The sequence below is a fragment of the Zosterops lateralis genome (assembly GCF_965231275.1).
Source record: "Zosterops lateralis genome assembly, chromosome: 1".
NCBI classification, from domain to species: Eukaryota; Metazoa; Chordata; class Aves; order Passeriformes; family Zosteropidae; genus Zosterops; species Zosterops lateralis.
The window spans coordinates 45,436,159-45,461,659 of NC_139762.1; the positions used below are offsets into that span (position 1 = coordinate 45,436,159).

Genomic DNA, 25,501 nt, shown 5'->3' on the forward strand with positions numbered 1-25,501 from the left:
GTTTAATGTGGTTTGAGCACAGTATCAGTAAAAAAGAAGAATATGCCTTTGCCAGGTGGATTGAACAGAACATGTGGCCTGAGTGACTGGAGCTATCTTGGCGTAAATGTAGTGCAATCTAGGAGCTGGGGAAGTTTTGGGAAGAGCATGCCAACCCTTGTTGCATAAACTATTGTTTACCCTCACTGCACTTACTACAAGTTCTTGCCAAAGGGCAGATGGCCGGAGACATTATGAAATGGCTCAGGAACGGGAATATTAAGATTTTGTCTCGGTTCACCAATGCCTGACACACAGAGCCTCTGATGTTACCCCCTGCTGGGGAATGTGGGCTACAGCTGACTTTCTGCTAAAGAGCCCCTTATCTGGGTGGACTTGCTGCTGCTGGCCACCTGCTTGCTCATACTCTGGTGCTGAAATATGTGTGTACAAGGAACATGGCGTGGCAGATGGGAATGTGCAGATGTCTTCTGCAAAGTGGTAAAGCCTCTTTTAACAACAGTGAACCTTAAATATAAACAAATGAGCAAAACACTAGAGAAAAAGATGTGGGAGTGTGAGACCAAGCCAGGTCTAGCAGGATCTTAAGAATTTCTGGGCTCAGACTGAATATTTCAGCCAGCAGTATTACAGCCCAAACCTTTGAATGGAACAGCTGTGCTCACAGGGGCAGCCAAATGAAAGGATTTATCAGAAAGGCCTGTTGAGAAGAAAGCATGCACTGACTCTGCTAGGAGATGGATTTCACCTGGTGGCACAGACCAAATGCAGTCCAGGGCTATCTGAACTGCAGTCACTGCAGCCACTGCAGCATCAGGTTGAGAAGTCCTTGCTGCTGCAGCTGTTCTGGGGGAGCTGGGGGAAGATACTTGAAGAGATGCACCATGCCTGGGCTGTGCCTCTAGCCTGTGAGTAGGCGTGGCACACCAGGAGGAAGTGCTGGGGTTTGGGGAAGTAGTGACTAAACCAGGACAGGGATGTTCTTGGTTGTGGTCAATTGTTTCTGGTGCAAGCTATTAATTGCCTCACTGTTAACGTAAACAGTGCTCTGGATGTACTATGTTTTGGGGTTGTTTGGTCAAATGTGATTTATTTTGACTCATCAGACAAACAGTGTTGGGAAACTGGCTGTGCTCTGGAAATGTCCTTGCACAACGAAATTCCTTCAATTCTGTCTTCTGTAGAAAATGTAATTTTAATTATGAAAAGCTTTGTTTTCCCCAGTCAGTTCTGTTTTCCCAAAGTCTGACTGAGCCACCCCCTCACTGAGCTACTTCCTGACCACCATTTGAGATGCTATCAGGTTGTCAACCCAAGAAAGCCTCAGACCATTCTCCCTTGAAATCTTTTGCTTCTCTCTTGAATTTTTTTTCTGTTTTTTGAAAGCTGTTATGGTTCTAACGACCCTGTATCCTGCACCTCTTTTCTCCAAATTTAACCCAAAGAATAGCCCCAGCCTTTGGTTCTCTCCAGAAGTAGATGGTCACCAAGGGCAAAAAGAACATACATATATATATACTATATATATGCAATCTGTATATAATCTTCTCCAAAACTCACAGGAAATGAGTGGTCAATGGGGAGCAGAGTGGTTTCTTTTGTCTTCCTTTATTGTTTCATCTGGTTTTCTAGCATCACTCTCTTCACAGACTGCAACGCAGAGTGGCAATTTTGGGAGCCAAGTAATTCAGATGGTTGGCAGCAGAGGGGGCAGCAGAACAGCAGCAAGGTGCGCTCAGATGTCCTGTACCTCCATGGCAGTGGCAATGCTTCAGGTCTGCAGTGTCAAGAGATCCGTGCCAAAGATTGCCTCATCCAAACCTCTGTCAGAACACAGAGCAGCTACCACTGAGAAAAAGCAGAGACAACAGAGTAGCCAACAAATTTGTCCTGGTGATAGGCAAACGCCAAACTGTGACTTGCCTCATGTTGAGGTACGTTATCCCTCTGGGCACAGGAGGCTGCTTGTAAATCAGGTCTTAGTCTTCACAAGACCTGCAGCATGTCCATTCAAGAGAGCAGGTAGCAATTCACACCAGCAGAGGAGAGACCACCATACAGCCAGTGGAGAGGGGGGTACAGAGGTGTTTCACACATTGACCTGGCTACAGCCCTTTGTTCTTCAATCTTGCTTTTGCACCCACATGAAAAGGCTGCCTCAGCTGTGTTCCACAATAGGGGGAGCATGCAAGGGCTCCCAGCCTGGCTAAGGCAATCCATTGGGAGTGGTGGAGGCACACAGGGTGCTACCCAGCTGGGTCTGGGTGCCAAGGAGCCATCCAGGATCAGGGTAGGGAGTAGCTGATGCCAGTGAGTACAAGTGGGGTTAATAAGGCAAACTCTAACTCTCTGATGTTCTGCAAAGCATAATGGATGTGATGAAGGGAAAGCAAAACAAAAATGGTTAGAAAGTGCTGAGACACTGCTGAAGACAGCAGTGGCATATACAGTTCTGTGATGGTTGGTGAAGAACTCAACATGAGCCAACAGTGTGTACCCACAGCACAGAAAGCCAAACGAATCCTGGGCTGTGTCAAAAGGAGCGTGGCCAGCAGGTCAAGAAAGGTGATTCTGTCCCTCTACTCTGCTCTTGTGAGGCCCCACCTGGAATGCAGGTGTCCCTGATAAAAGAAGGACATGGAAGTGTTGGATTAAGTCCAGATGAGGCCACAAGATTGACAAGAGGACTGAAGCACCTGCACTATGAAAGCAGGCTGAGAACACTGGGGCTGTTCAGCCTGGAGAAGCAAAGGTTGTATGGAGGCCTCATAGCAACCTTCCAGCATCTGAAGAAGGGCCTACAGGGAAGCCAGAGATGGAGTCTTCATCAGGAACTGCAGTGATAGGACAAGGAGTAATGGGGACAAATTGAGAGATGAGAAATTTATGTTAGATGTTGGGAAGAAATTTTTTACTCTGGGAGAGATGAGACACTGGCACAGGTTGCCCAGGGAGGTTGTGGATGCCCCAACCCTGACATGTTCAAACACAGGCTGGATGGAGCATTGAGCAACCCAGTCTAGTGGGAGGTGTCCCTGCCTGAGGCAGAAGGGTTGGGACTAGATGATCTTTAAGGTCCCTTCCAACCTCTTAACATTCTATAATTCCATGTTGTTTGCTTCTCTACACTAGGCCCAGCCTTTTGCTTTGTGCAAATACGGCTCAGTGGGTAGGATTTTCTCTCTTTCTCTTCTTTCTCCCTTTGGCTAAAGCCTTGCAAGTCTCTGGGGCTTCAGCATCAGAATGGTTTCAAGAGTGGGAATGGTCTAATGTGAGTGAGTCCATTTAATAGTCAATAAAAACAGATTGTACCTGCACTGCCAGGAATGAGGACAAGACTGTGTGACAAAGATGGGCTCCTTGCAGCAACACTGCCCATCCATCTCTCCAGAAAACACACCTCCCTCTGCCTGCACACACAGATACTGAGGCTGCCACCCCTCATCTCTCCCCAGGCCACATCCCAGGCCTGCAGTCAGGAGTCTCAGGAGCAGGGCAGCAATCCCTTGTACATACTGGTCACATCAACGGCTGTAAGTACAGTTTCCATCTGTTTCAGCATCATTCTTGCCACAATGGGCCCAGCAGGAACAATGGAAATCCCACCCAAAACGTAGCACACAAATTCTTTAGACATATGGCTTATAATCTTCTTGGGAGAAAAAACAAAATGGGTGATATAGCTTAAATACACAAGTAGAATGGAATTATGTAGAAAAATACAACCCTATTCTTCATGTTGTCTCTGAGCCATAAAAATGAGTTCGTGAACTTTATGTGAAGGCTTGAATTTTGCTATGCTTTAGAGAAAGACATGAGGTTATTCCTCCCAAAACTGATGTGCTCCTTTGTCTCAATAATTGTCTTTGGTTTTTGCCTATAAGAACCCATGAGGGAATAGTCAGCTTCTTTACACACATTTTATTTAACAGACTCCTTATTCAGCTCTAAGATTGCTATTTAAATATAGTGCAGTGGCTGGTGAGATCTCTCAAGGACAGCCCCATCATCCAGTATATTGTTAGGAGGATATGTGTACATCTGCACACAAAGACGGGGAGGGGTCAACATTTTGTTGGCAGCAGATATGTTCTGCTTTAGCAAGGAAAATAAGAAGTGGTTTTGCTTGGTTTCAACTGCCAAGAAACAAAGAAACAAACTGATGCTCTTTTTCACGGCCAGATAATGGAGCATTTATGTTCTCTATGGAACAGATGGGAAAGCAGTCTGCCATGTCACTGCTGTCTGGCAAAGAGAAATGGGCTGGTGTTTGGGGCCTGTCAGGAGTGCTGCTATTAAGAAAAATCAGAATTACATGTCAGACACAGAGATCGAGGCAAGCTCCTTTCTTGCAAGAAACGCATGTAAACTTTCACTTGTCTACACTGTAGAAACAAATTGACAATTTCTCCACTCAAAAAATCCCAAAAAGCTCCTGTTTTCTGTTTCCTCACAGCCAATTATTACCAAAAGGACTACTTCTTATCATCCTGCAGAATTGCTTACCCATTCCATCCCTGCAGGAACTACCAGGAAAACCATGGCCAAACCCTGCCTGGCCACAAGCAGAGAGCGATGTTCTCCTTTGCATCATCCTGCCAAATTAAGGGGGTGGATTTCTTCTTACCCTTGCCCTAGGGGAGAGTAGAGAATACCCAGAGCTGCAATTCTGTTGGCATAAAGCCTGTTGCAGGAAACCACTGGCAGGATACCAACCACATCCATTTCCACACAAATCTCTTTAGCCAGAGTTGCTCCTGCCTGTGCTCTGTTGGACAGCTGCTGCCCAGCTGCTGCCCAGCTGCTGACACCACATCTTTTCTGACCAGCCTTAGCACAATAAAACTGCAAATTTGCTAATGGTAGACTGGATCCCCTCACCCAGATCATCAATAAAGATATTAAACAGGACTGGGTCCAAGACACATCTCTGGGGGACACCACTGGTGACTGGATGTGGCACCATTCACCATGACTCTCTGGGCTCGGCCATCCAGCCAGTTCTTAACCCAGCAAAGGGTGCACTGGTCCAAGCTGTGGGCTGCCAACTTAGTACGGAAATTTGAACTCAAATGTGTGTTTCAGGATGGATTCCAGACTCTTCCTTTGGGATGTTTCTACTTCCATTGATTGTGGTTGTCATTGAGCTGATGGCAAGGATTGAGATGGCAGAGCTCAGGGGGAACAGGAGGCCAGGGAGACTTCCTGGGCTGACTGTGAATGTTGTACCTGCCCTGCGAAACCCAGTGAGCACAAGTGGAAGCATTGGTCTCAGAACCCAACAGAAGGCTTTGCTTTAAAAATAGGGTAAGATATTCCTTGATGAGCTGGGCCTCTTGAGGCTTTGCAAAACTGAATTGGACAAGGGAATTCCTACTGACTTTTCACTTTACCTTGACCTTTTGCTTTATCCATGTCCTGGAAGAGTTTGTTACCACGTGCAAATTTCCTCTAAGGCAGACAAAAAGTTCATCTACCACACTGTCAAGAATACACTTGTGCTTTGGACCAAGTCTATCTGCCAGTCATGACTTCCAGGACTTTCCTATCCATCTCCTACCTGTGACTCCAAGGCTGTCCTGCGAGACAGTTACCAGTCATAATTAGGAAAGGAGAAATATTATTTATTGTGCTTTAATTTCCTTAAATTAAATGGCTGGTCCATAAACCTGTTTAAAAAATTAAAGCCTCTTCCTGACAGAAAAGGTCACATTTGGGATGTTTTCTTCCTATCTCAATCTGGAACAAGAGATTGGCAAAGGAAGCAGCTACCAGATAAATTTAGTTTAGGGGAACAGAAATTTATTTTATATGTCAACATTGGTTGCCTGTGTAAACCAGACTGCTAAAACACTTTTTTTTTTTTTTCTTTTTTTTTCCTGAGAAACATGGAGAACAAGCTGTGAAGCCAGAGGCTTTTTGAATAAAGTGAATAAAAAATGCCATCAGTCCATGTCTTATGGTGGGGGCTTCTTTCTACTGCACTCCCCTTGTCTTTTCCAATTAAGATGAGATTAACCTCAGCTTGTCTGTGTAAATGCCAAGAATCTTCTTAAAGGAGGCTGTCTCAGCTGTGTCTGCCTGGGGAGGAGGCTGGTAGAGCACAGAGTGGGGGCTGATGTGGGTCCTGCCAGTGCCTCTCTCTCCCCCCACTGACTGCAATGTGAGCCCAGCTGCTCTTTCAAATACTCAGTTTGAAAATGAAATAAACTGATGAACAATATGTACCTTCAGCTGGCAGAAGTCTAAATGAATTTTCAGAGAAAAAGAAAATTGAACTGGAGATCACTAATGGTATCGTTTCCCCATTTCTGTATTAGAATCATTTTTAATATGATGCTCTAAGACAAAGCACAGCCCTGCTAGAAAATTAAGGTTTTGGGAGAAGTAGTTTTTCTGGACAAGAGTGAAATGAATGTTGAATACCTTCTTGGCTGTTCTTTAGAAGGGCAGGAATGACTTTAAACTGTATTACGTGTTTTTCCTCTGTTCCTATTTGTCCTGACAACTGAAATTAAGGTAATTTTCATCTTTCAACCAACTTCTGCTCTCACTTGTACTATTATATAAACATTGAAAACTGATGCATGATTTGTATCTCGTGTGACACTGACACATTTTTCATCTGTTGATTCAATCACATAATTTTTTTATCTCTTTTGCATATATCTTAACTGAAAATCCATACACAGCTTTTCTTAATTGTAGAGTTGAAAGGAGGGAGATAAAATACAGTAGAACAAAATACAGATTTTGATTTAAGGAGTTTTGAAGTAAAAAGGAAAAGATCTAAGTGCCTTAGGTTCCTGCAAGGTTCTCTTTACCATCACTGACCTGACAGAGGGCTTCTCAGCTGGTAGAAACATAATATCAGAGCATATAATCCTGATCAACCATCCACAAGGTCTGATGCTTTGTAGGCTGGAGCCTCCACCTGTAATTCCATGGAGCCTGCACCAGGTAAGATGGTATATGATGAATGGACTTGTTTTCTGAAATGTGGCACTATCCGAAACCTAACTTTGCAGCATTAAAAGCAACCAGGGACAAGCTACCTCACAGAAGCATTTTCCTATATTCTCTGGAAATGCTGGACACAAAATCAGAGAGAGGACACCTGTCCCCATGTAACCAAGCATTCCTCTGGCTCCTCCCAAAGTACAAGACAGAGCCTTTTCAGTCAGGTGTGTAAGCTGCCATGCATACGGAAATTTGGAGATGAAAATAGCAAGAGTTACTAACAGGGTTTCCAATCACAGCTATCTGCCAGCATGAATCAAGTGCCTGCACACTCAGTGTCAGTGTCCTTGGGAAGATGGAGAAAAATAGAGACTGTCTGGACTGCAGAAACTATGTACCGTCTCCTGTCATCTGAACTGTGAAGAAAACAGATGTGTTGGTACACTTTTTTATTTTGGCACTTAACTGTTATTTGACATAGTCTCAAAATGCCTTTGCAAAATGGTGCTTTCTGCCTTGCAAGTATTGCTCAGGTTCTGACAGCAAGCAGGATGATGAGCAAAGCTCCCAAGCAGATACCTGCTCTCTAACCACTGTGGGCAGACCTGCCCTGAGGCTTGCTGTCACTGAATGGTCAGCACAGAAGGAGAGAGTAATGTGGTGAAGACATAGGTTGGTACTGTCCTCTCATCCCTGGAGAACCTTGATTATTCACAAAGAGGCTTCTTTGCTCCCTTAGGACAGCTGCTAAGGAGCAGCATACTCCAGCTTCAGCTGAAACAGGACACAGTGATGATCAGGACCTAAACTAGTTCTAAACTATTGATTGCTTAAGTGTTGTCTGCACTATCATGTAAAACCAGAGAGGGTGACTGCCTTTGCAAGGATGTACCCTGCATGCCTGAAAACTTCAGCATTGTACAAACTGAGGGCCACAAACATCTTTCCAGTTAGAACTGTGACTCTGGTGGTAAATGTTCCAGGGCCACTTGCTGTGACAATACTGAATCCTACACATCCCTTGCCCTCCAAAACTCGCTGATCACAACCCACTGGATAGATGGTCCCTGTCCTGTACTGCCTGTGGCATATTCTGGCTGACCTGAACCACCTACCCCCACAAATGGCATTAAATTCTGACAGCCAGAAGTGCTCCCTGACGTGCTTTCCTAGTTGACATAGCTCTCCTGTCCTCCAAAGGCAGCATGTCTTTTTCTGGCTGTAGCAAGAAGATTATGCCTTCATAATTAAAGGGAAATGTCACTAGCACAATCTTGGCCTGACCTGTGGGATTTCTTTCTTGCAACTGTACTTTGAAGGAACTCAGTGGCAGGTCTCTCACTGGCTTCCATCAAAACAGGATCCAAACACGGTGTTGCAGATAGGCCTTCTTCTAGGATAAAGTGAATTTAGGCTTTAAACCACTGGTCAGAGGCATTATTGATTTTTCTGTACCTATTTTTAAGCTTAATTTCATGAAGAAATTAGACTACTGTGACCTGATTATATGCCATCTTCCCACTAACTGTTGATCCTATTGGTCAGTTTCAACTCACCATTCACCTGGGATTAAATTCCTGTCTGCATAAAGACAGACAGGCAGCACTCCCAGAAAAGGACTGTGATGTGACCTCTGCTCCTGTCACATCCCTGAGAATAACCAGGCCACAGAGGTACACAGAGCACCCAGCATGATGATGCCTCTGCCACAGCTTCTAGATGTTTAGATATCAACAAACCTCAAGACAAAAACCTGTCAAAAACCCAGCTTTTCCTGCTTTTAGTGCTTACTATTGTTGTTACTAGTACTGCTCAGCTTTTCGGGTTTATGCAGTTCTTAACTTTGGTGGCAAAGTACCATCTATACAGTGAAGTACTTAGGAATTGTATACCACTTCAGAAAACTGAAAAAACAGTAGCATATTTGAAAGTCTTGGCACCTGAGATATTTACATCAAAAAAGAATGCACATTCATATAGTAGAAACTTAGTAATTGACAGTTGTCACTAAACATTTTGGTTCACAAACATCTGAGTTTCTGAATTCTTAAGTATTTAAGATTTGAATGCTTTGCAGTAAGTCTTTGGTATCTACCTGTGCATGCTCTAGTCATAAGAAGAAATGAGTCCTTTGTCTTCCCAAGCCAGGAAAAATACTAGTTTCACTGCTGCTTTTTTTGGTCTTAAAACAGAAGCCTCCACAGTGGGAGTTTAGTTATTGAATTGATTTTCACAAAAGATTTCATTTGATTTGTTGCCGTCCTTTGAAGTAACTGCTGGAGAACAGCACAAGATTTGCAGACAAATGGATGAAGAATATTATTCAGATGATAATTTCTCATATGAATACCCTCATGAAACCAACGTCTGTGAAATGGGTGACTATTTCACATTTAACATCTATCTTACATCTGTCCTCTACACTCTGGTGTTTTTTCTCAGTCTGCTAGGAAACACTTTGGTGTTATGGATCCTCTTGAAATATGAAAACCTTACATCTTTAACAAACATCTTCATCATGAATCTCTGTATCTCTGATTTAGTCTTCTCCTGCATGCTGCCTTTTTGGGTAGTGGACCAGTCCTTTGGATGGATTTTTGGTGAGTTCCTTTGCAAAGCATCAAATGCTGTTTTCTCTGTTGGCTACTACAGTGGTGTTTTCTTTTTGACTCTCATGACTATCCTGAGGTACTTGTTTGTAGTCAACCCCCTTTCAACTCTGAGATCCCAGACACAGTGCTGTGGTGTTTTGGTGTCCTTGGCTGTTTGGACTGTTAGCATATTAATTGTGGTTCCTGAGGTGATTCACACCACTGTGCAAGAAAACTTGGACGAGTACACGTTCTGTGATTATGCTGATGGGAAATGGAAAAAGGTGGACATTTATGTGAGAAATGTACTCTTCCTGCTTTCCTTTGGAGTCATCGTATTCTGTTACTTCAAGATACTCATAATCTTGCTAAGACCAAGATCTCGCAGAAAGCACAGAACTGTAAAACTCATCCTCATTATTGTGGCGGCTTTTTTCCTCTGCTGGGCACCCTACAACATCCTCAGCTTTCTGTCTACTTTTCCACCATCTACCTGTCAGTATGTGAAAGACACCAGCCTTGCCTTTCACATCAGCCGTAAAATTGCTTTCTCCCACTGCTGCCTCAACCCTGTGCTCTATGTATTTGTTGGAGTCAAGTTCAAGAGGCATTTGGCACAGTTATGCAGTCTGTGTTTACACAATGGCAGTGGTCATGCCTCCAGCCCCGGGACCTGCAATGAAGGCAAATTCCAGCATGAAGGGACATCCGTCTACTGAAGCAAGACCTAACTATTAGGACTAATCCTGAATGAACTTTCAGATTTTGCCATGCCACAGATAGTCTCTGACGCTTAGAGGCACTTCCCTGAGAAAGACACACACATTTACTCTTTGCAAACATGCTGTGTATGGAAAATAAAAAAATGTATTTGCAGTGAGATGAAGAGATGAAAATGCCATGAAATTACTTCACTGGCCTGAAAACCTTAAGTTCACAATTTTTTGCACAGTGAGATGGATTTTCTCCCATTTATACTCTCTTCTGAAAAGAAAAAAGTTGCTTTCTCCTTTAGGTGATAAAACATCAGGTTTTAACATAAAAGTTGTTGCATATCTCTTTCTTACCTACTTAAAATACTTGGATTGTATAGAGCAATGGACACATAGGTACTTTTGTAAATTTTAATGCTTTTTATTGTTTATCAGTTTTTATCCATTTACTCATTGGCCTTTTTTAGTGGGGGGTGATGTCTCCAGATTAACTGTTTTGACAATAGCTACAAGATCTCAGAGTTCCAGAAGTTCTCAGGGCAAATGTTCTTTTATCTTTAGGCAGATAACTAAATATGAAACTAGCTTTATGTGAAAGTAATCTTTTGGGTCTGAAATGGAAACTTTAGGAGAGCCCTAGAAGGGACACAAGCTGTTAAACAGATCCTTCACTAGGAATATCAGTTTTCCTTTTGTTACTGCTCTTTGCCACAGGATTCTTCCAGTCTTTGAATATAATTTCAGGTGATTGCAGCAGATCAATAGCTCATCTCCTGAGCAGAGTGGGAGCATATTTGCCTCTAATTGCTCTTTCCCTCCTTTTCTCCCTTTGCCATGGTGCTGAGAACACTTACACTTATGAAGAAGTTATAGTGCAAGAACAAATGGCTTTTTAAATAGCAGGATATAAATGGCTTGCCTTATTTGTAAAATTGATGTTTGGTCTTCTTTTTTTCCATTTTTTTTTTCCCCAGGCAGTGTAACATATAGTGCATATTCCAGTGTAGCTGGATGACAAAGTCCCTGGAAAGCAGAATATTTAATTTCCCAGCATTTATATAGAAAGCCAAGGTAGTTTTGCAGTGGCACTAAGCAATGGTTTAGCAACGGTTCTAAGCAACAATTTGGCTTTTTGGGCATCTGTCTTAAAATATCTATGCTGCTTCCACACTATTTATTTGATCTCTAAAGATTATCTGTAGCAGACAACAGATTCTACACAGCTGCTGTGTAGTTTACAAAAAGCAGAAACTCAGATGGGCCCATAATACAATATCCCAATTCTGATCATACCCAGAAGCAAGAATACCTATGTAAGAATGGGGTGAACATATATGACATAGACCCATACAATCTTACTAGGGCTTGCCCATAGTTTCTAGTTTGTGCTTCAGTTTATATCATGTCCCTTATCATCAGATGTACTTTTCTGAACAGATCAGTCCTGGTATATCACTTACTACAGTTACTGCCTAAAATGTAAAAAATTAAAAAGGGGCCGCATTAATTCTACAAGGTTCCAATTCACTTGTGTTCAGACAAACCATGGAAAGATAGAAGTTGTCATTTTTTCTGGCTGCGGTGGAGACCAGCCTTTGGCTACTGCTTCCTGACAAGAAACATTTGAAATTAATGTGGCTTCAAAAGACTTTGGGCTGGGGACTGAATACTGTTGATTATTGAAGATATAACTTATTGAAGACAACTTATTGAACAAATTAATCAAATTTCTCCTATTCTGGTAAGCCAAGACCTCTTCACTGGTACCAGCAAATCTCCACAAGAAGAAAATATTGTGACGATAAGTACCAAGAAGTTCTCATGCACCTACATAATTTCAACAAGCTGTAATTCAACTCATTGTCTTAGAGCCATATGACTGTGAAATCTTTACTGTTCATATATTTTACATCTGTCTAAAACAAAGTTAGGAATTATAATAGAAGCACAAAGACTGAAATGATCCTGCTATGACCAGTTTTTAGCAAATTATTTAAATCTGTTTGTAACTCCAGCATATTTTGTTATAGCGTATCTGAGTATGTAAAAAGAATTCTTGATATTACCCAACAGTATTGCTGCCATAACCAAAGTAACTCAGAATGTAGATATGCTGCTTCCTGATATAATAAAGTAGTACTAATAAACATTCAGAAATTCAATGGAATTCTACATTGTGACTATTGTTCTCAGCCTCTGATAACCACCTATTAAGGCATTTTCAATTGAAGAAGTAATTGTGAATTTTCATAGGTTAACTTAGCTTGGAAGAAACTTCTGGTGGTGATCCACTGCTCCATGCCACTCACCAGGAAGTTTTATCTTCCTGGTCAGACAAGGTCACTCAGGGCTTTATGTGGTCAAAGTGATAATCTGCAAGAACAAGGACTCCATAACTCCTCCAAGTCCTTGTTGTAACACTTAACAACTCTTATGGTGGATGATTTTGCTTCTATACAAACAAAATTTCTTTTGCTACAACCTGATGATGTTGCTTTTTCCTTGCCTTCACTGTGTCTTCACATTAGAGAATGGAAAAGACACATCAGATCTCCTCTAACCTTTATTTTTTTCCTGGGGCTAAACATACCCCAGACAATTTAGTGTCTTCATATGTCATGTGCTCCAACTCCCTGTTCATCTCAGTGATCTTCCATAGGGCTGTCTTCAAGTCAGTCAATGTCTCTTTCTTAGATTGGTGGCCCTAAAACAAGATATGTTACTGCAGATGTGACCATGAGAATGTCAGGCAGAGTGGAATAAAGGTTTCCCTCAGCCTGATGACAGCACAGGCCCAGTAAACAGTTAGTCCTCACTGCTGCAAGGGCAATGCCCGTGTTGTGTTCAAATTTTTGATCACTTGAAATCCAAGATCTTTTCCAGCAAAGCTGACCTCTAAGCACAGTTTTAAGGAAACACCCTATTTCCACTAAAATCAATGATAATTTTGCTTCTGATCATAATCACAGCAAGAATCAGACTCATAAATGTGTGCAATTTCAGCAAAGCAGAGCCTGTACTTCTTTACTGCCAGAAGTGTTTTCACTGAGAGTCAGGGTACCTTTATATTCTCAATGTTTTGAAATACCGAGTTTATTGAAATCATAAATAAAATTCTATTTTGTCTTCTCCTTATGGTTACTCTGCAACTGAAAATGCCCTTGCTTATCTAGTGAAGCAAGATACTGAGAAGGATGAAGAAAAGTGTGAGGAGTGAAGTACTCTCTCCATATTCAGGAACTCCTCAGGTAACAAAACCAAAACATATTTGAGTTTATTTCATTCCTCCAAACAATGCTGCTTTCTTCCAACAAAGAGAAGCAAAGAGAGTATGCTCTTTATCCCTGTGCCACCCATGTAGATGTATATAAAATACTGTTTCATTTAAACTGCACAGTCCAGAGTCTATGTCTTGGCTCTCCCACATCATTGCTGGTGCTGTTGAACCAGTACCAAACCAGATAAAATTCTTGGTACCTACTTTGTCCACACAGCTGACAAATGCAGCACTTCTGATTAGTGGTATCTCCTAAACCTGATGTGCTCTGGTGGAAGTCATTCTCAGAAGCTGACCTGCTATGTAGCAGAATATTCTTCCAAGCTCCTCAACCACTTTGTCTAAAATGCCATATTTGCTTCCAGATGTTTTCCAGAGCTTTGCTGCTTCTTTTTATGTTGCCTACTCCCAGTTTTATACCTACTGACAATTATTTGTCCACCTATTCAAAACAGAATGCAAACAAATGCAAAAAGTGCTTCCAAAGCTTTCTCCCCACAGTCACAGAAGGTTTCTGATGATGAACAGCAGCCTGTTGTTCGATCTGGCTACAATGGTATGTTAATCCACTGGGGGTGACCAGGGAAACTGGGAGTTAGCTACCCTCATAAAATACCTCAAGTGCTAGCAGAAGCAAAGCCCTTCCAGTCAATATATAACATCAATTAACTCTTGCAAAAAATGTAAAGAAAATATGTAGCACATACAGCAATAACATCAGACAGATGGGAGGAACGCGTTCTGTGAACACATACCCAGAGACCATCATGAAATACTCATCTATTATGCACAGGATAGTAAGCAATTTATTGCACTAAGCAGCAATTTAGTTGTTTTAGTTGATTGAGTTGGCTACCTCTATTACACCGTGAAAAGACTTTTCCCAGCAAAGGTTTTCCTTTTGGTGGGATGACTGACATTGCTTTTCCTGGCTAGTAAAACTGAAAATAATTCCCATCTAGCCCATCACGGTTTATGAAGAAGTTAATCAATAAATTATCAGAGTAAAAATACAGGAAAGCCACATGCATGGATCAGACAATGTGGGTTTTTTTCTAGTGCAGCTTCTAACAAGGAAAGATCTCTAACATCTTGTATTGCTAAGAAATGAGGAAATATGGAAAAGTCTAAGGAAGTGTTGGCCAGCTATGGACCTAGTTGGAAACAGCATGTTTTTCTCTGAAGAAATTGATGTTTACATAAACAGGCATTAATTCAATAACTAACATCAATTATTAAATATTTCTGAAAGTAGCTTGTTATTACATAATTAAAAAGAGGAACGATCCATTCTAATTTATTATTTTTGACTGAAAAGTAGAATTCCACACAGACGTTTTGAAAATTTGTAATTTAAAATCCATTGCAGTGAAATTATATGGGATTTGATTTACCATTATTTGTGTCAGATGACCCTGAGATTACTTTTGGGAGACAGCCAGATGCCTAGAGATCAATGGAAAACAAACACTGATTTTCAGCAGATGCTCCTGGCACTGCTGCATGAATCAGCAAAGCGTGCCAAGAGAAGTAAGCCTGAAGGTTGCTTCCAAACAGTGTAAGACAACCCACTGCATTTCACAAGTCATATGCCTGAAATATGCATAGCCCTATTACCTGCATTTCTGAGGGCACTAAAATGCTTTTGAGCTATTCAAAAAACATACATTAGATGAAGATTAATCACCAAAACTTAAGGTCACTTAGTCATTCTTACGTGTGAAGGATGATGGAGACATGTCAGTGACCATGTACTACATATATTTCCTCAAGACTCTTGAAAATTTGATGCTTTGATCTTCAGCTTAAGCTGATGTTTATGACACTAACAAAGTCACAAGCATTATGGTGAGAACTGATGACAAACTGCTTGCTCACAAGTTTAATTTAAAATTGTTTATTTACCAAAGCAATGTGGAAAAAAGGCAAAGGGAGTTTTTCAAGTTTGCACTTCAAATGCAAAACAAGCATAGCCTATTTCAGGCAGTGGGAAAAAATGTCCTTTCAGAGAATCATATGCATTATGGGAGGGATAGAATCTGAAAAGAGGAAACAGGCTGCTTGCAGAAGGGGCCTGCTGCTGGAAGTGTTAGGAACGCTGTGCCCCTGTACCCTCCACACCCTGTCTCAGGAAGCAACCTCTTGTTCTAGTTTCACACCCGCTTTCTCCCAGTCTCTTACTTTTTGTGGAGATACTAATCTCTCCCCATGTCTTTCGCAGAGTCACAGAATCAATTAGGTTGAAAAAAACTTCTGAGATTGAGTCCAACCCACAACCAAACAAACACCACATCAACCAGACCATGGCACTGAGTGCCTCGTCCAGTCTTTCCTGAAATACCTCCGGGATAGTGACTCCACCACCTCCTTGGGCAGCCTATTCCAATGTCTAATCACCCTTTCTGTGAAGAAATTCCTCCTAATATCCAACCTAAACCTCCCCTGGCACAGCTTGAGACTACGTCCTTCATTCCTTCAGCTCAGGGATGGGAATTTTCTTTCACAAGTGGCAAGAGCAGAGGGGCAATCTGCTGCACAGCAGGTTTATCATGCCTGACTTTCACATTTGCCTCAGTGGTCTGTGCAAAGAGCTTGATGAATTGATGTGCGAATGAGGGGGGGGGGGGGGGGAAGGAAACCCATATAGAACAGTCCTAAAAGCGACAGTCAGTATAATATTAAAAAGTATTAAAACAAACAGCAAAAATTTATTAAGTATAATTTTTTCAGTGGTGCCCTGCAACAGGCCAAGGAGCAATGGCCATAAGCCAAAACACAGGGGAGTTACACCTCAGCGTGAGGAAGGACTTTATATTAAGGGAGGCAGAGCACTGAACAGGCTGCCCAGGAAGGCTCTGGACAAAGTCTGGACTCGTCCCTGTGTCACCCGCTCGAGGTGACTCTGCCTCGTCAGGGGCTCGGATCAGGCGTCTCCGGAGCTCAGTCCAACCCCAACAACTCTGTGACTCTGTAAAAAGCCACCTTGCTGAGGGCACCAGAAACACCAGCCTCCCCGAAAGGAAACCACCCCAAACGCTGCGGCTGCAGCCGAAAGCGGCGATTTCTCCCCCAGAGCCGCTCCAAACCCCTCATTTCTCCCCTCAGCGCCCCGTCCCCGGCACCCCGGGCAGCCCGGGCGGCCGGCAGACACCGCCCCGGCCGTGGGGCGGCCCCGCGGCCTCACGGGACTTGTAGTCGGGCGGGGAGCGCGGGGCCTCACCCCGGGCCGCCTCAGCGCGACATGGCGGCGGCGCCGCGCAGGTACCGGGCGAGCCCTCCCGCACAGCCCCGGGAGCGCCGCGGGGCCGGGGCCGGGGGCGGGGAGGCGGGCGGAGGGAGCTGGCGGGGAGAGGGGGAAGTGACTTCGGCGGCTTCCACTTGTTGCCTGGCGGAGCTCGGCTTGGAGGGGAGGAGCCCCCGCGGAAGAGTTGCCGGGCGCTTTGGGGGGTGCCCGGGTGAGCTCAGGCATGGCAGGGGCACGTCAGCCCGCGGTGGGCCGGGTGCCGGCTGTCACCGCCTGGGAGCCCCCCGAACGGGGAGTCCCGGTCCCTCGGGGCCACCATCCAGACCCGGTCCCCCAAAGTGTCACCCTGTGCCCCGGTGGGCGCTGGCTTTCGGCCGACACCAGCACTGCCCTCTGTTTTCTGCCCTCCCGCAGCTGCAGGGGAGCGCAGTCACCCTGCTGGACACCAAACACCCGCCCGTGTCCGTGCCCTCACCCCGCTCCAAAGTGCTGACAGGCAAATATTTGCCGCGGCCCTAATCCCGCTTTGCCCTTGTGTCGGCAAATCTCCGGCGGGTGGACAGGGAGAGAGTTTTGCTGGCTGGGGCTGTCTCCAGAACAGATGCTGGGTTTGCAGCCGGCCCTCCTCCTCCTCCTCCGGCTTAGGTTGATCCCGGTAATCCAGAGTGAGCGAGGAGAAGGAAAAAACCCAAGTTTTTAGTGAAATGGTTGTCTGCCGCCTTTGGACACTGGACTCCACTCGGGCAGAGGTGCTGCGGTGGTGAGTCGGGTGTGGAGGGGCCGTGCCGTGTTCTGGGAGCCCCAGCACAGGGCCCTGCTCTCTGTCCGGGGCACGGCATCCAGCCCGCTGCTGGGTTCTGCAAGGTTGGTTTGGCACACAGAGTTGGTCAGCTGTAGATTTCACTCTCCTGGCTCTGCCTGTCACTTGGAACCAAGCTTCAGGTTTTAAGTTTCAAGTTGAAACAGAGGGGGAAGTACCAGGCCTTTGTCTCTTTAATGCTGAAGAGTGAAAGGGGGTGATTTTGTCCAGCTGTGACTTTGTATGCTCATGAAGGCGAGCTAGGATGAAACTTCCAGGGTAAAACATGTTCTCTGTCTTGTCAGTAACGTGCCAAAATATTCTCTCTTACTGCCATGCAACAGAGTGTTTTATGTTTTCCAGATTTTCTGGTGTGCAGGGCAGTTTTCTTGGAGTCTTCCAGCGATCCTCTTGGGAGTGCTTGAGTTCAAAAATTGTTCTAGACGTTCAAATAGTGTTTCCCAACATTCACATTTAGGAGACTGCACTGGAGTTAAAAAGTTGTGTTTTAAGATACTGTGGTGCAAAGCAAGTGATTGTCAGTCTTGCTCTCCTCGTTGTACTACATTTATATATATCTATATATATATATTTGACAGCATTTGTTGTAAACATGGTCTCACTACTGCTTCTCAAGAGCCTGTTAGTTATGGAGCCTGATTTTCATGTATAAAGGAGTCTGTTACGTACACTGTTTGATAACAGTGAAAGAGTGTATTATGTTTACAGTCTCTCCACTGCTAGAGGGTTACATAAAAGGAATAGGAATTTGTCCTGGTATCCTGGAGGCCAGGTTCCTTTAAGACTTGTTTGGTGGGTGATTAAAACCTAAAGAAATAACTAGAAGAGAAAACTAATCAAAATGTAAAGAAAAGTGTGAAAAAATTCAGAAGTTATGTGGTGGAACCAAGGAAAAATGTGCAGAAATTGTTTTTAAGTACGATTGTTATTTGTTTTCAAATAACAATCACATTAAATAATTAAGTTGATCACATTTAAAAATTAAGAATTGTTTATTTGTCAGGTAAATACCAAACCCTTCTACTATTCTTTATATGTTTTTGACATTATTTAACTTAAGGGAACTGTAAAAGCCCTAAGTGTTTTTATTGTTGCACATTATAATTTTAATTTATTTATTTGTATTATTGTGTGTTTATTTGTTTGTTTTTGCCAATGCAGGGACACTTTGGCAGCCTGTGTCTAGTTCATATTTTGATGTAGTAATTCCATTTTGTCCATGGAGAGGTGGCTGTTTGTGTCCAAAAATTATATAATAATTTAAAGTCCTTTGCCTAAATGTATTCTGAGGAAGGTTTTACAGTTTGTAACACTGGTAGAAGGAGCAAAACTTTTTATGCAAAATGCCTGGATCTCAGTGCAAACACAGGATCTTGAATTGTATGCCTTTCCTTTGGTTTAATACTTTTGCTTATGTTGGTATTCTATGTTGGTCAGTGTTATAGTGACCTCAGCAGATATTTACAAACAGTTGACCCTTGAATGAGTCCTGCTGGGAAGAAGGATGAAGACAGGAAGGTCTTGCTACTGCTACAAGCCAGTTTAGATTTCAACAGTGAACTGGTTGGATCAGGATATCCCAAATAACTGGGCTCATGCCAAGCCTGCGTCATCTGTGAGCCCGTCTCCTCCCAGCCCCCCAGCAGGACAGTCTCACACAGGCCTCTCCTCCAAATGCTTCTAAATCTTTGGGATTTGGAATTTGGAAATTTCCTCTTCCCCCTCCCCCCCAAATGGTGACCTTCACTGAAAAACTCACAAGAAAAGAAGGAGAGAGAAAATACTCCATGATTCCTGCTCCAGAGGAAGGAAAACAAGAATTCTTTCTGTTGACTCTGGGCAGCATGACTCACTCAGTCACCTGTCAGTTTGGGTTGTCTCAGCCTGGTTTTTGCTTGCCTCGCCCTCTGTTTGGTCTACATGTGTGTGGTCAAGACCTGTAATTTTCAGTGCTGTGTATTGGCATTTCACTGGGAACTGCATATAGGCCAGGAGCTGTTCTGGTGAGCTGCTGGCTGGAGGGAGGACATGCTACAAGTGGCCAAGACTCAACACCTATCTGCCAGACTTCCCAAAACCATTAGCTGGAGGAAGCCTTTTCAAAGTACTTCTGAAACCTCAGCTTGGAGGGACGGAGTGCAACAGTAGGTACAGAGGTAAAAAATGCTGCTAAGGAAAGGTCCCATTTAAAGCCAATTTAAATGGGCTCTACAATTTAAAGATGTCATGGTTGTTGCTTTTAACTATGCCAAAGTTTCAGATGTGGTTGAGATACTTTGATCAGGCTAAGCTTGCTGAGGAAGTTAACAAGGCTCAAGACTAATTTTGGAGACCTGAAAAATATGAGATTTTTTGAAGTCTCCAAGCTGGTATGATGAATGAGTTGAGTGTCATGAGTTGCCAAATGCTCCTCTGCAGCTGGAAGTCCTCTGGTGTTTCTATTTCTGTAGGTGCCTCCATGGTGCTCCTCAGAGTAGCACCTGAGTGTCATGTGCCTGGCTTGAAGAATGTGTGAGACCTTTAAATAGTTGTATGAGGTGCAGAGAGAGAGCAGATTTTGTGGCAGGGAGGAACACAAGGAGAATTGTTTAGGAGAATGAGGGCATGAAGGGGGAAAAAAACCTCTTCAGTTTTGAATGAATTCTGTCTTTTCAGCTCACCATAGGGAGTGAAATAGGATGGGAGCAGCTGTGGGGAAGCAAGTATCTGGGAGAGTTATGATCAGGTTAATTGATAGATGTTGGTAAACAAGGTGTGGCATTCCTGACATGGGATGAGGCCTTACGTGTCCCAAGGGAAAAGGGCAGACAAGTTTGTTAAAAGTGATACTTGTGAAATTCCTGTTATCAGAAGAGAGCTCTTCTCTTTGTAAACTGACTGCTTCCTCAAACAGGGAAGTTCTGTCGTCATGAGATAGGGCTGAGACAAGGTTGTCTTTGTGAGATATGTACTAGCCCATCCCTGTGGTGGTGTTGGCAGAAAGTGGTCATTTAAGTTCATGTTGTTCAACAGTTATTGATGTGAAGGAATATCAGAGACAAAACACTATTCTCCAAGTCAGGAATCTGTGTCTCTGGTCTGATGCATCTGTCCTGGTTGGCAAAGTACAGTGTAAGGTTTTAAAAGGTTTCAAGTCAGGTGCTAGAGGGGTGATTCAGTTCGGTAGGTGCAGCATTAAAAAAAATTGTTAGGGTGCCAGCTTTGTCCACTCAAGCTTAAAAATTAACTCTGTCTCATGGAGTTCTTATTGTGCCACTGTATACTCTTGTCTGTTGCCTAGTTTTGATCTTTTTCTAAGAAGAGGTTGCAAATACAAGGAATAGGGGTGGAATGTAGGTCAGTTGTCCGTAGAATAGGGAAGATTCTACAAAAAAATTTTAAACTTTACTGATTCTTTTGTGTCAGTCTCTTCTGTCAGGTTAGGGGTACAAGCAGTATTTTATGAATGTCATTAGTTTGTGTTCTTATGCTATAATATGCAAATATTCCTAGAGCACAAGATTCTTACCACAAAAAGGCTTTTCTGTAAGGAGTTCTTAACTAAAAAATACTCCCTCTCTGCCAAGCATTTGCGAAATGTGAATATTTTTATGCACTTCATCCAGTTACTCTGTTTGGCTGTGTTATGATACTCTGAGAATTTGTTTTTCTCAAAATGTGTTTTCTGCGAGATGTCTTTTATTGCTAATTGTTTATATTCCCAAACTGTGTTTTTGTCACTGAAATGTGAAGGTTTGTTGGTGTAGAAAATGAATGGGAATGATTAATTTAAAAAGAAAATTTCACTTCTTGGAATGGAAACGCTAGCTGTGTTTCAGGCTGTTCCTGCCTTTTGCTTTTAATCCTCCTATTTAATATAGTCCAGTGTGTGTTTTTATCAGTCCCCTCTCTTTGTATGCAGTGTTAAAGCACAAAGGGTTGAGTTGCTCTGTAAAAAGCGTGTGTGTGTGACAGAAGAATCATGCTGTCTTTTTTATACCTCAGACCCTTACTTCCAGCAAATAGTTCTTCAGCTTTATGGATGTACAACTCTATTTGCCTGCATGATACAAAATGAGAAAAGCTGCAGCACAGCTGCCATGAATTTCACTAGGGCTCTATGTTTGCTGCAACAACAAAGTACAAAGTGGTTTTATCAATTAATTACTGGAATGAAATTATTTAACTAAATTAGTGCTGTTACAGTCCTGAGAGTTAGGGACTTTGCCAGTTCTTCCTTCATCTTTGCCATGAGGTTTGTATTCAGTGTCTTTTGTCAGTGTGTCTTGTAGCCAGCTAGATGACCAGATAGGTTGTTCAGGGTTTTTTTCCCACAGTGTGCCTTGCAGTTATCAGTCAGTATCTGCTTTTATAGAACATATCATGTTCACCCTACCCAAAGGAATAATGCAGTTAAAGTTGTGACTCAAAAACATAGGATTGGTTTCAGTATACTCACTTGCCTGTTTTGTTTCATGTAAAATGTTAGAAAAGGCATAGGATTGTGGGCACCAAATAATTAAAGGTCCTGTGATATCATCTGGGGGCCATGTGATGAAGTGCCCTTGTTTGGAATTACTAGACCAGAGTAATCATATTGATAAGAAATATTTCCATAAGCAGCAGAAAGTAGTGGATCTTGGTTTCCAATTAATATTTTTTGCAAATTTGATTTACTGTTTATCTGAATTACACCAAGTCTGCAGTGTGAGCTCTGCTCTTACTGCACCCTGAAAATGCACTTGGGTGGGAGGTGGATTCTCTGATATTGGGCTATAACAGAGATCTCACTGTAGCGTTTTTAACAATGCAGAGACACTCCTCTCATGGACATCCTCCCTGCTTCCTGCTTTCATTGCATGTGGAGAAGTGTAGTATTTTGAAGATGGCTACCTTCTGTCAAGGTTGGCTAAAACTGACCAATTAATAAAATAAGAAAAAGATGGATATGCAGATATTATGTAGAAAATGAAGATAAGTTTTATAGAATCAGAGTAAATGTGGGTCACTGTAGCTACTTCACTAACCAGTCTAATTACAGTCATACTTTGTTGCCTGTTTTATATGTGTCTCACTCCCCTTCAGGTAAATCTTTCCTTTTCCTGTATGTGGGCTATTTCCTTTCTGCTTCTTTTTTTAATCTCCAGGATATCCTCTTCTGTAAAGAAGATTGCCACCCCCACACTAGCACTTAGGCCAGCAGGGAAGGCAGGAACCACCTTCAGAGATCAGCAGGCATGGCCCAGGAGTGCGAGGAGGAATTGGTGGCATGCCCTGTCTTGCCTCCTCTGTGCCAGGTCCTTAGGGCAGCTGCACTGGTGTTATTGCAGCTCAGCACTTCTGGGCAAGTTAATGCCATCAGCCTTAGCCCAGTGCTGTTATATAAGAAGTAACAATGCATCATCTAAAAAGCTCTCGACCCACAGCAGGTCACTCGTGCCTGAGGAATGTATCATGCTGTTTTCACAAAGCAAATATTTACAGGTGTGCACAGTAGGGTAGGAAATGCTGGAGGAACAGAGAATTCTGGAGGAACTAAAAAATCTGGGCAAAATGTTCTGTAATCAGGAAGAACTAGATCAGGTGTTTACAGAAGCTCTTCCTATTTTGAAACTGTGGGAAACCAGTTAAGGTATGTTATCAGCTTTCTTTGCCATAGGAAGTGAGAGCTCTGCACCTTTCTGTGGGATGGACTGTGTTTTCTAAGAACCCTCTGGAAGGACCATGGAGGGGAGAAGAGCCTTTCTCCCTATTTTGTAGAGGAAAAGGCAAGTATAAGAAGTTTCAGCACATTTTCCCTATGCCATATAGCCCAGGTCAGATGATCACCTCTGGGAAGAGGGGATAAATGCATGTCTCATCTGTGGGAGCTGATGCAAGGAAGGGGAAAGCTGTGAGACCTTGCTCCAGGTATTGAGAAAAGAGGTGACAGGGAGCAGGCAGAGAAGTGGGCTGTGAAGCTTCATGATTCCAGCTGAGTTGTGGTTTCTTTACAGGATTCTCACATTCTACTTGGGAAATCTGAACAGGAATAAAGATGCGTATCTTGGGCTGCTTTGGCACAAGATCAACCCACTGGGAGCACAGGGCCTTCTCTTGCACTATCCACTGGCCTGTTATGCACCCAGCAGTCCTTTGTTTGTGGCCTCTGGGCATACACACTGACTTAGGCAGTGCTAATGGGGCTGGGGAAACTCTGAACTGCCTTGAATGTCTGCTTGTGCACCCTGCTTGGAATTAGCACTTGACAAGGTCCCGTGCTGTGCCTGGCTGCCATAGGATGCCCAGTGTCCCACTCCCTCCCTGCTGGTTATTGCAAAAGAAAGGTTCAATTCCTGACTTCCTACTCTCCTAGGCTCACTGTAGATGCCTGCAGCTGGCCTGGTCACTGTTTTCCTTGCATGCCTCTTTCAAGGCCTTTGCATCTCTGGAGCCTTAAACAGGAGCTTATTCTGGCCTTTGGGAAGCACAGGCAGGATCCCCTTCTTGGTCCTTGCTCTTTTCCTTTTTTGTGTGACGAAAAGAAGTTGGTTTGGCCACATTTCTTGGCTTCCATTGCCCACGTGGCACAATCTTCTCACTTAAGCTCCTTTCTGTAACAGTTGCCAAACTGAAGGGATATGGATGATGTTACTGTGTGTGCTTAGAAAGGGAAACTTTGACTCGCTGAGTTTGTTACTCTTGCTTTTTTAGTTGTACCCAAACTCAGCAAGTGGCCAAGATGTGTGGTACTGTGTATGGTCTCTGGGTAGCATCGAGATAGGAATCTTGGCCATGTCACACTGTTGATTTAAGGTAAAAAATTGTGTTTGGCACCGCAGTTCAGGTGGTCTGTGCTGTTCTGGTCTTCTGTCCTTGAAGCAACTGGTTGTGGTGGGGATTTTGCAGGCCAAGACCTTTCCCCAGACAGCACATGGTCTACATGACACTTGTGTGAAAACGTAACAACATCAAAACATGGAAATGGAAACTAGCATGTAACAAAGTGCAGGTACGCAGAGAAACACGCAAGTAAGCCTAGTTTCAGCCTTCTCTTTATGCTTAATGTACTTTTATCTCTATGGCTTTTTAATGTTTGCTTTGTTTCAAATAGAAAAGCATATGGGATCACATCAGGATCACTTCCTAGCAATACTTTAATACATAGAGTAGGAAGGATAATCTATTTGATTAATTCAGACACCTACTTCAGCCATGCCAATTTAGCTCTTTTGGGAGTGAAAGAACGGAAAGAGAAATGAGGCACAATAATGTGACCTAATCACATTAGATTCAAAAGTTTGTAAGATTTTAATTACAACTAATTTCATTGTAGTTCAGCTTGAATTGTAACAAAAGTACTGATGTGTAACAGTGATGTTTCTAAAGATTAAGTACTTTGGGTGTTGTCTTTGCTTGAAACTTTGGCTGTACCTCTGCAGACAGAATTCTGAACAACCTTTGAACAGGATGCTTAGCAAGTTCCCTATGTAGTTTCTATGTGGCTTTTTTCTTGAATGATTGTTCCTCGGCTAGTGTTGGAAAGATTGCATCCCCAGGCACGGTTGCTTTAGTAAAGGTGTTTGAGTCTTTTAATTAATTTTACCTTAAGAAAGATTTTTTTGTGAGTGCCAAGTATAACTCAATCTAAGCAAAGAAGGTGGTGCAAGGTATGTTGATCCAGTCAGAGCTTAAAATAAAGTGGTGTCATCTTACATGTCTAGGGAACAGTGGGTTCTGAGAAGGGGTTGAGAGGTGTTACTTGTGCTAAAATCACACTCCAGTACTAAAGATTTTAATAGCTCTTGCACATTAAAAATATGCTCCAATATTGGAGTCAAGCATGCAGCATTTTTGACTCCTTGGCCCGTGCCTATTTTGTGTCTTGAAAGTCTTTCTGCAATGGAAAATTGTCTTATCTTTTTACTCTGTACCCTG

General features: G+C 43.0%; 2 protein-coding genes across 3 annotated transcripts in view; both read left to right on the forward strand.

The window, feature by feature from the left end:
• Positions 1 to 9,200: 9,200 nt before the first annotated feature.
• XCR1 (X-C motif chemokine receptor 1) lies at positions 9,201 to 10,355 on the forward strand. Its single transcript, XM_083874351.1, has one exon. The coding sequence runs from the start codon at positions 9,266 to 9,268 to the stop codon at positions 10,268 to 10,270; it is 1,005 nt and encodes a 334-aa protein (XP_083730477.1). The 5' UTR covers positions 9,201 to 9,265; the 3' UTR covers positions 10,271 to 10,355.
• Positions 10,356 to 17,311: 6,956 nt separating this feature from the next.
• The window catches only part of FYCO1 (FYVE and coiled-coil domain autophagy adaptor 1), a 43,495-nt gene continuing 35,305 nt past the window's right edge, over positions 17,312 to 25,501 (forward strand). Inside the window, exon 1 of one of the 2 annotated variants that reach the window (XM_083874156.1) lies at positions 17,312 to 17,545. The gene's annotated coding sequence lies outside the window, so the exon portion shown is untranslated. Of the gene's footprint in view, positions 17,546 to 17,627; positions 17,650 to 25,501 lie in introns of those variants that run through there. The other variant, XM_083874157.1, reaches the window with a different exon arrangement.